This window comes from Xiphophorus couchianus, chromosome 1, assembly GCF_001444195.1.
Source record: "Xiphophorus couchianus chromosome 1, X_couchianus-1.0, whole genome shotgun sequence".
In the NCBI taxonomy this organism is placed as follows: domain Eukaryota; kingdom Metazoa; phylum Chordata; class Actinopteri; order Cyprinodontiformes; family Poeciliidae; genus Xiphophorus; species Xiphophorus couchianus.
This window is the reverse complement of record NC_040228.1, coordinates 23,512,705-23,523,655: the sequence shown is the minus strand read 5'-3', so window position 1 is coordinate 23,523,655 and position 10,951 is coordinate 23,512,705. Positions and strand designations below refer to the sequence as shown.

At 36.4% G+C, this 10,951-nt stretch overlaps 2 protein-coding genes across 3 annotated transcripts; both read left to right on the top strand.

Annotated features, from left to right (window-relative positions):
• The first annotated feature begins 397 nt into the window (after positions 1 to 397).
• Positions 398 to 4,335, top strand: LOC114144408 (F-box only protein 6-like). 2 transcript variants are annotated; one of them, XM_028017317.1, is made up of 7 exons: positions 398 to 577; positions 766 to 848; positions 2,251 to 2,500; positions 2,593 to 2,707; positions 2,796 to 2,891; positions 2,975 to 3,110; positions 3,188 to 4,335. In XM_028017317.1, exons 2-7 carry the CDS (start codon positions 768 to 770, stop codon positions 3,332 to 3,334), a joined length of 825 nt encoding a protein of 274 aa, XP_027873118.1. In that variant the 5' UTR covers positions 398 to 577; positions 766 to 767; the 3' UTR covers positions 3,335 to 4,335. The 2 variants fall into 2 exon arrangements, with proteins under 2 accessions (XP_027873118.1, XP_027873024.1); XM_028017223.1 differs by having other exon boundaries at positions 699 to 848.
• A 1,133-nt stretch (positions 4,336 to 5,468) lies between these two features.
• LOC114145803 (F-box only protein 6-like) lies at positions 5,469 to 10,403 on the top strand. Its single transcript, XM_028019421.1, has 6 exons — positions 5,469 to 5,583; positions 5,719 to 5,869; positions 8,603 to 8,852; positions 8,946 to 9,060; positions 9,145 to 9,241; positions 9,536 to 10,403. The coding sequence occupies exons 2-6, from the start codon at positions 5,789 to 5,791 to the stop codon at positions 9,680 to 9,682; spliced, it is 690 nt and encodes a 229-aa protein (XP_027875222.1). The 5' UTR covers positions 5,469 to 5,583; positions 5,719 to 5,788; the 3' UTR covers positions 9,683 to 10,403.
• The last annotated feature ends 548 nt before the right edge of the window (positions 10,404 to 10,951 follow it).

The following is a 10,951-nucleotide window of genomic DNA, read 5'->3' as shown; positions in this document are numbered from 1 at the left end:
TTTTGACTTAACAAGCTCTAGTGACCTCTGTGTTGGTCAGAAAGACTCAAAACATGCCTTAATTAAAAGTCAAGAGGATCTTGTTTAAGAAGATGCCAAACACTTTATTATAGACCTCCGACAAACATTGATACAATGAGCCTAAACCAGACATGCACCAGTCTCAAAAAACAGAATGTTTCCAAAGGGGTTGTTAACTTCATGAGGTGATAACTATGACTAACAGCTTTGGAAGCGCCATCATACCAAAACTATTGTCTAGATAATATTTTACAAAATTTATTGTCAAGCTTTGCAACCCTGAGATGGACCAAAATATGACATTTTTAACTCCGACCCATGGATTAGTAGCTAGGAACCTAGTTTGCCCGGAACCTTTCTTTAAGGAGCCGTTTAAGACGGTATTTCCGTTTGAGCAAGGACCTAAAAGGCATTCGTCGCGTTTCTAAATATGCACACTATACCATGACTGTTTAATTTTTACGTGGATACACACACATATTTATCCCGAAATTAAATCGGACGTCGCAAAGATAACGTGATGATATGTGGGTAAAGGAATACAACTAATCAAAAAGTAAGGCTAAAAATGCCTCTTAGCTTTTATTATTTTTTTTAGTCTGGATGGTTGTTAGCTTTTATCTGGGGTTTAACTGCACTTTCGTGTTTGTTATTGAGTGACGCTTTCTCTTTTGAAGGTGTCTGCGACTGATTTAGTCAGAAGTCAGCTCTGTAAAACACATCAGAATTGGGTTTATATTCTAGACATGAAGAGGAGGACTAGAGCCATAATGGGAACTTCATACAGCGTCAACTCACCTTCGCCGATACGGAGTTCTGGTGAACCTGTAAGTTTTATTAGAGACACTGAAACAGTCACTCTCAAATTGCTAATCACATAAAAAATTCTGACTTTTTATTTCTGAGATTAAAGTCAGAATCTTTTTCCATGGCCCTAGGGGTTCGCCATACATGGAAAAAATCATGTTAAATCTTGATTGTACTTCAATAATAAAAGCATAAATGTTGTCATAGTGTTTGGGCCGAGGTATTAAAGGGACTTTCCCATCAGTGGTATGTGTGTACATGTATCATTGTGGACGGGAAGGAGCTTCAGTAACAGTCCATAGATGCAGTTATTACATTTAAACCAGAAACTAGAGATCAGGCCCCGAATCTGGGTGTAGTGATGGACTCTGACCTGACCCATCAGAGCCAAATAAAGACAGTTACACCTGAAGCACATTTTCAAGATTAAAGGTCTAATGTCTCAGAAAGATCTAGAGAAACTGATCAATGCGTTTATCTTTAGTCGCATTGATTACTGCAACAGTGTCCTTACAGGTCTGCTTGAAAAATCAGTCCTCCAGCTGCAGCTGATCCAGAACGCCACTAATGGCGTTATCACTACAACCAGGAAGACAAACCGCATCGCCCCGGTTGTAAAGTCCTTCCACTGGCTCCCTGTTGCTCAGAGAATAGACTTTTAAATACTGTTTATAAAATAGCTAGTTTAGTTTATAAATTACTGAATGGCTTACATTACATACATTAAAGATCTGCTGTTGTTGCATCAACCTTCCAGACCTCTGAGGTCTTCTGGTTCGGGCCTGCTCTGCATCCTCAGAACCAGAACAAAACATGCAGAAGCAGCATTCAGCTGCTATACACCACAAATATGGAACAAGCTTCCAGAAAATTGTAAAACAGCCGAAACACAGAGTTTCTTTAAACCTAGACTTAAAACTAACCTGAGTTGCTTTTGATCTATGATAAATGAAACATTGACCAACATATTGATGTGTAACAAAAGCACTTGGCAAAATGTAATATTTACTGTTTTCTCAGTTGTTGACTGTGTGGTGTCTTCTGGTGTCTTCTAAGACTTTTGTACTTTTGTATTTTTATTATGTAAAGTACTTACTATGCGTCGCTATACAAATAAACTTGATTAAAAACAACAACGAAAAAATACATACAAGTATAAAATATGAATTTTTTGAACAATTTGTCTTCGTCACATTTTTTTCTTTAATTGTGATGTTTATAAACACTTAGCATTTTGACAGGGTTATGTAGACTTTTTTATAAACGCTGTATCGGTTATACCTCCAGGATTAAGTTATTGCTGCCCCAATACAACAAAAACTACTTTTTGAGTGTGTAATACTAAAACTTATAAATTCTTAATCTAATATCTATGTTTGAAATTTAGAAAACTATTTAAAATAAATCTTTTGATCTTGCCAGGTCATCCCTCTTCCTTTGGACATATTGGAGGAAATCTTCCTAAATCTGCCTCCCCAACACGTGGTGTGTGTGTGTCGATTAGTGTGCCGCCAGTGGAAAGATGTGGCCGACAGCGAGTCTTTCTGGAGAGAAAGATGTAGAAGAGAGGGATATCATCTCCATGATCTTTCCAAAGTACCCAGCAACTGGAGGTTGTTTTACTTCTTATGCAAGAAGAGGAGAAATCTCATAAAGAATCCAAGAGCAGAAGGTGAAAATTACCTTTACTTAACATTACACAATAGGATTATTTTCCTGCAATGTTTTAGAAAATCCACAGATACTCATCTTTTGTTTTCTTAGATGAATTTCGGGGATGGAGAATCCTGGATGAGGGTGGGGATCAGTGGAAAATAGAGGGAACAATGGTGCAACATTCAAATCCAGCAGTAAAGAAAAACTATGTGACCTCCTATGGGTGAGAATTCACCAGCAATTTTCACGTGTGTGTATACAACTGAGGTTGTAATTACTAATTAAGTGATGTGACAATGTGTTGTCTGCAGACTCTGCAGAAAACAGCAGTTGATCAATTTGAGGGAAGAAGGTTACAGCCCATCATTTATGGATGAGTTCCAGCCACACATCCGGATATCTGACTGGTGAGAAATATGCACACAAATTATTTAGGATATTTTTTTCTCAAACAAAAAGAAAACGTCAATTCATGGTTGTCCATTGTCAGGTATGCACCCCGCTGGGATTGTGGAAGCATCTATGAGATTTGTGTGCAGTTACTAAATGACGAGCAAGATGTTCTAAAGGAATTTAGTCCTGAGCCCATTTCCTTTCCTCAGTGGAATGATCAGCAGTGGAATCAAGTATGTACATGTTACAATGATCAATGCAACTGCAGACAAAAATAACTTCATGTTACTGATGTTATTTCTTCTTTCAGATGGTGCATGTCTTCAAGAACTATGGGCCAGGAGTGAGATATGTCCGTTTTATTCATGGTGGCAAAGATACACAGTTCTGGGCTGGATGGTATGGCATTCGTGTAACAGAAAGCTGTGTTGAAGTTTGTCCAGCATTGGACAACTAGCTTATTGACATAACTGTGTTTGGAAGACAGCTCTGGATATCTTTGAGTACTTGAGTTAGGAAAAATATTTACCTTATGGCCTTCTAAGCAATTTTTCCTCATTCTGTAATGTTCTCACAAAAAACATAAGTCAGGAAGGTTTTTATTCTTATATTATTTCCAGATGCCAAATGTTTAATTATTCTGTTAAATCTCCCCTACACATGCCTCAGAATATGTTTAAATTGTACAAAGACGCTTTGTTAGGCTCATAGTGAGTTATTTTTTTATGATTTGGATGTAAATCAGTTAAGCTTTGCTTTACTTGTTTGTAGGCTACTCTAGAACTAGACACACTGCCGTACTGCTGAACTATGTCAACTTACTTAATCGAAAGTTCATTAGTGAATTAAACAGTCCTGCCTAACTTACTAAGACAATCAATGCAATATAAATAGTTGGAATTTCTTTATGACTCTTTTATGGTATGTATCTTACATGTTTTGGAAGACAAAGCCACTACCTTAATTTCTCTTCTAGACTAATTTGCACATTTAATTTTTACCGATTGTTTTGTCTTAAATGCATTAATCTGCTGCTACTTACATGTTAGTTGAATGTTAAGATGCCTCCTATGTATGCGGTGTAATGAATTAAGAATAACCTCAAACTTTGCACTTTATGTACATGCATATTCATGGTTTGCAAAAAAACCAGCCTCATTTTATGCAGCCTATCCCTTTAAAAAAATACTTTAAATACTTAAAAATTTGGCTGTAATTTGAAATGATATATTTATTGTAAACATATTTCTGATGTGATGAATATTTTTACCACGTCCTTGTAAAAAGTGGACCATAGTAGGGTAAGATGTCTAAAATGTTTAAAGTTATTATTTTTTAAACCTATATGTATGTATAGTGTTCATAATTACATTTTTCGTGGCAACACTGCATGACAAATATGAGCAAGCAGAGTGTTGATAAAAGCTTCCTGTTCAATAAATGTTTTTGGCACATTGAGCCGTTGTTGTGGTTATTGTACTTTTCCATAATATACTGATCCTAAAGTTTCTAAACGGTTGTATTTTTTCTGTCATGTGTATTATGAATTTCTCACTATCTTGAGCATCTTTAATTTGTTCTACTTTAAAAACTGCAATTATCGACATTTCAAACTTGGACTAGAATATTCTAAGCTGGTAGCAGATGAACAAATGTGTCACCATGAAGTGAGGGAAGTCACTGGTAAAGCATTGTTTATGCAATCAGAATCATTTTTGTTTTTTCCTCTCCAGTGTCACCAATTTTGATTGAGATTGCATATGTGGCTTACTGGATTTTTTTAACACACAATATATTTTAATTTATTTCCCTATACATAATTTCCTGCGCATGAACCGACTAATAGCTTACGAGAAAACGCAAAACTTATTGGTAGGGAACTGTAACGGGGTTCTATTATGATTTAGTCAAACATAATGACTGGTCCAAGTCGGAGATCGTTTTAGAGGATTTATTAAGCTCTCACAAAGATGGCAGGTGCAGACCACACACAAGGGACATCCAGAGCAGGTTAGAAATCAAATAATCATTAGTACATTCACTGCAACAGTCCATCACCTCCAGCGTGACTTCTTCAGGAGTCTAACCACAGACTGCCCTCCTGTGGAGCAGAGCCCTGCTTTTAAAGCCACAGGCTCCGCCTACAGACAATCCAAACAAGCAAAAATACTAAGTAATTACTTCTAACTCAAATCAACTCTTAAAGTATACCAAATAATAATAATAATAATAAGAGAAAAAAATAAATAAAATAAACTTGTAAACAAAATACAATACACAACACCCAGTGCGCTCTGATGACATCACCACCTCATGTGACTCCCTCCCGGCACGCCACAATCCGGAAACACCCTACTTGAAAACAGAACCGGGAAAACGCTTAATGCTGAAAACAGGTTAGAATGAATGTTTAACTGAAGCAGGAACACCGCGTGTGCACCCACGATATCGCCCCAGTCGGCGTGTGTGCGCGGGTGTGCGCGAATGCTGACACGGACTCTAAGTCCCAGCTCGTGACGGCTCCTCCGTCACAGGAACATTAAAGTAACCAAGCAGAAACTTGCGTCGTATCTCAAAAAAACAAAAAACAAAAAAAAAAAAAATAGCACTTCCCTAGGCGGGGCTCCCTAGTTCCGCACTACCGCATGAACCTCATATTGAAACTGATCAAATCCCAGAATACAGCTGAGGAGTTGTCTGGAAAATATAAGGCTACATTTTTTAAAATTTACATCTTTTCGCGTTTATTCTTTTTTCTTTACTTTAGAGAGTTGTTTGCTTTTATCTCAAGCCTAACTGCACTTCCCTGTTTGCTATTGAGTGACGCTTTCTCTTTTGAAGGGGTCCGCTGCTCATTCATTACAGACAGACAGCTCTGTAGAAACACATCAGGCTCGGATTTATCTCAGACATGAAGAGGACGCATTCAGTCATGATGGGAACTGCATGCAGCGACTCTTCACCTTCGCCGAATCAGAGTTCTAGTGAACCTGTAAGTTTGTTTGAGACACTGAAACACACACAGCCACTCGCCACAGCTTCTTCTTCTTCTTCTTCTTTAGATTTTAACGGCAGCTTGCATCCAATTATGTTGCACTACTGCCCTCTATTGACTCCTACTACCTACTCCTCAAAGACTCTTAAAAATCCCAGTGTCTTTTAAAAAACGAAAAATCTTCTTTTTCCCCTCAATATTATTCAGCTGATCGATCACCTTGTCAAATTTCAATTCCCTACTAACACCTAGTTCTGTTTTTAATAATCTTCTGTGACTTTCGTATTTCCTACATTTAATCAAAACATGTTCCACTGTTTCTACTTCATCACACCATCTACATAAACCAGTAAGGTGTTTCCCCATCTTAAAAAGAGTTCCGTTTAGGAAACTATGCCCAGTTCGTATTCTATTTATAATTATCTCTTCCCTCCTGTTTAATCCTCTGATCCTTTCTACATCGACTGTTTTTTGTATTCTAAATAAATGTCTTCCTTTAATTTCATTTACCCACCTATCTTCCCATATCTTCTTGCATTCTTTCCAAATTATACTTTTGCCTTCAGATTTAGATAACTTTATTTGCATAACAATATCATCTTGTTTAATTGTCTCCTTCGCCAGCTTGTCTGCTCTTTCATTCCCCATAATACCTACATGAGCAGGAGTCCAGAATAATACAACATTTTTATTTTGTTCACAGATCCTATGATGAACCGCCATAATCTCATATAAAATAACTCGCCACAGCTCTGTATTCAAATTACTGATAATTGGGAAAAGGTAGCAGGGTCATGAAAAAAAAAATAAAAATCAAACTTTTTATTTCTGAGATTAAATTCAGAATCTTCTTCGTTGGTCCTAATCCTCATCTGCAGATTTCTCCTCACAAGGGAAAAAGTCACGTTAAATCTTACTTTAATAATAAAATCATAAATGTCTTAGTATGTGAACCGAGGCCAGTGAGAAATACTTTACTGTTAACAGAGGTATTCAAGGGACATTTCCTTCCAGCTTGTCAATCAGCGGTATGCGTGTGTGGGGTGTGTGTGTGTGTGTTTGTGGGAGGTTGGGGAGGTTATGTATTTGCTGCATAGTGGAGACCCTTTTCCTGACAAATATTACGTTGTGGGGACCCACTGCTCTTTGTGGGGACCAAAGCCTGCTTGGCCCCCACAGGGAGAAATGCTGTTTTTGTGTCAGGGGTTAGGTTTAGGACTAAAGTTTGAATTGAGGTTTGGTTAGGGTTAGGCTGTAGAAGTCAATGGAAAGTCCCCGCAAAGACATCGAGACAAATGTGTGTGCGTGCGCTTGTTAATGTGTCACTGTGGAGGGGAACGATGTCCAGTAATTGGAATCTAAAGAAACCTCTGTTTAAGAGTGCTCAACTCAACTTCTCCAGAGAGCAGTGACAAGCATTTTCTGTTGCTGCTCCATTTTAAGTTGCTGGATGCTTAGAAAGTTGGGGTCTGGGGTATGAGCTTTGCCCATTATGATTGATGGAAGAGAAGTTTGAAGTTTCTCCTTTTCTCACTGTTCTTTGGTCCTGTTCTGCATCATGCAGTCGCCTTATAAACTGGAAGATTAAAAACTTGTAAAATGGAAGCTTATAATCACGTTGATTAAAAATATGACAATACTAACACTGAAAAACAACAACAAAATATTTATTTAAAGTAGAAAATATTAACTACTCTAGCTGATGCTAAAATGATACATTAAGTGACAATGTTATGACATTTATGTGTTGTTGTTTTAACATTGGAATACTTTAAAAAATCCATACAATAAATACTCATTTTAGTGGAAGGTTTAAAGGAAATGTGTTTACTGCAAAAGCTTTACTGTGCCACTCTGTGCAGCTGTAGAAAATTATTTTTTTCTGGGTTCTCAATTAGATAAATCTTAAAATCTAGAAGTAGCAAGATGTAAAATGTAATGGTCCTAAAAATGTAACTTTAGTGTACCGAGATGGTAGTATATGATTACTGCTAAAAAACCAGAAGAAAGCTTTTTTTGACTTTTTGCATTTTTCCCCTCTTACAGATTTGTTTTTGCAGTTGAATAGTACAGGTTAAATGTTGTATTTAAGTCCGAAATGATTTATCTTTGTCCTAATTTTTCTTTCTTTCATTGTGATGTTTATAAACACTTACTGTTTGGAGAACTCTATGCTAAATTTTTGCTCAGGGCCCTCTTGAAAATGAGATCTTGATCTCAACAGGGTTTACCTGATTAAATAAAGGAATATATATATGTGGACCCTTTGTATCCACTGTATAGATTTTACCAAAAGATACGTTAATCGGAATTATAAAAATATACCTTTTTATACTTTCATAATTAAATTGAAGACATGTCAAGATAAAGTGACAGACTTTCAAAAAATAGGCATGAAAATTTATATAAAAAAGAGAAAGCATATTATAAATAAAGAAAATAAATGGTGCGGCTAGCTGAATCTTCCCAGATTTACTCTATTATTCACACATTAGAACATTTTAGGCATTTAAGACTATCTTAGCTGGGAAAGTCAGCAATTGCTAAAGGTGGACATTTATTTTCTTCACCTCCATGATGAAGTTATTACACAGAAAAAAAGGAGAAATGAAAATTACTTTTTGTGTTTTTCTTAAAGTCTTTTATGTCATCGGTACTAAAAATCCTTCAATCTAATGTCTATGATTGAAATTGAACAAACAATATAAAAAAACATTTTTGTCTCATCAGGTCATCCCTCTTCCATTGGACATATTGGAGGAAATCTTCCTAAATCTGCCCCGCCAACACGTGGTGTGTGTGTGTCGATTAGTGTGCCGCCAGTGGAAAGATGTGGCCGACAGCGAGTCTTTTTGGAGAGAAAGATGTAGAAGAGAGGGATATCAACTCCGTGATCCTTCCAAAGTACCCAGCAACTGGAGGTTGTTTTACTTCTTGTGCAAGAAGAGGAGAAATCTCATAAAGAATCCAAGAGCAGAAGGTGAAAATTGCAATTTATTTAATGTTATACAGTAGCATTACTTTCCTGCTACGTCTTAGAAAACCCACAGATACTCAACTTTTGTTTTCTTAGATGAATTTCAGGGTTGGAGAATCCTGAAGAACGGTGGAGATAAGTGGAAAATAGAGGGATCTATGGTAAAACATTCAAATCCAGCAGTCCAGAAAAATTTTGTCACCTCTTATGGGTGAGAAATCACCAGCAGTTTTCACATGTTTATACAATTGAAGTTGTAATTACTAATTAAGTGAATTCAATCCGTTGTCTGCAGTTGGTGCACAAAAGAGCAGGTGATTAATTTGATGGAAGAAGGTTACAACCCATCATTTATGGATGAGTTCCAGCCACACATCCGGATATCTGACTGGTGAGAAAAATTAACATGAATAATTTATGATTTTTTTTCTCAAACAAAAAGAGAACTTTCATTTATGATTGTGCATTGTCAGTTATGCAGCGCATCCACATTGTGGAAGCATCTATAAGATTTCTGTGCAGCTACTAGATCACAAGAAAAATGTTCTCCAGAACTTCAGTCCAGCGCTTACTACAATTCCACAGTGGAGTGATCAGCAGTGGCATCAAGTACGTACATATTACATAGATCAATGCAACTGCAGACAAAAATAACTTCATGTTACTGATGTTATTTCTTCTTTCAGATGTTGCATGTCTTCAAGGACTATGGGCCAGGAGTGAGATATGTCCGTTTTAATCATGGTGGCAAAGACACACAGTTCTGGGCTGGATGGTATGGCATTCGTGTAACAGAAAGCTGTGTTGAAGTTTGTCCAGCATTGGACAACTAGCTTATTGACATAACTGTGTTTGGAAGACAGCTCTGAATATTTTTGAGGACTTGAGTTAGGAAAAATATTTACCTTATGGCCTTCTAAGCAATTTTTCCTCATTCTGTAATGTTCTCACAAAAAACATAAGTCAGGAAGGTTTTTATTCTTATATTATTTCCAGATGCCAAATGTTTAATTATTCTGTTAAATCTCCCCTACACATGCCTCAGAATATGTTTAAATTGTACAAAGACGCTTTGTTAGGCTCATAGTGAGTTAATTTTTTATGATTTGGATGTAAATCAGTTAAGCTTTGCTTTACTTGTTTGTAGGCTACTCTAGAACTAGACACACTGCCGTACTGCTGAACTATGTCAACTTACTTAATCGAAAGTTCATTAGTGAATTAAACAGTCCTGCCTAACTTACTAAGACAATCAATGCAATATAAATAGTTGGAATTTCTTTATGACTCTTTTATGGTATGTATCTTATCTGTTTTGGAAGACAAAGCCACTACCTTAATTTCTCTTCTAGACTAATTTGCACATTTAATTTTTACCGATTGTTTTGTCTTAATTGCATTAATCTGCTGCTACTTACATGTTAGTTGAATGTGTATTCATGTTAAGATGCCTCCTATGTATGCGGTGTTATGAATTAAGAATAACCTCAAACTTTGCACTTTATGTAAATGCATATTCTTGGTTTGCAAAAAAACCAGCCTCATTTTATGCAGCCTATCTGATAGGTTTATTTTGTCCTAACCTGCAAAGAATCAGCCAGAGACAGAGATTAGGTTTCTTTTCTTTTCTTTTCTGCAGAATAGGAGGATTGAGAACAGACGCGACGAATCGCTGTCAAACACTGTCTGGACTCAATTCTGCCAGATCTTTCTTTGCATTTCTCTTTATTGTATAGAAAAAGGAGGTTGGGCTTCTTCACACAGTCACACAGAGAAATGACCAACCGTCTTTACATTCTGGAACCTCCTATGGACATGCCCTTACAAGGGCATGTGGCTGACCACAACTAATCAGTTACATATGGAACTAATAACACATGAATGTTTTAACGTTTTTAGCTTCCAAGCAAACATTAAAAACAAAGTTAATAATATACTACAAAAGAAAGAGAAGTTAAGTAAATATAAAAAGAAGAATAATATGAGAGTAATAATATAAAAAGAATAATATGAAAGAATAATATGAAAACATAACTTGTAAAATAAACTCATAAGTAAAAGAACAGGAGGATAATTTTTCTAACACTATCCCTTTAAAAAAA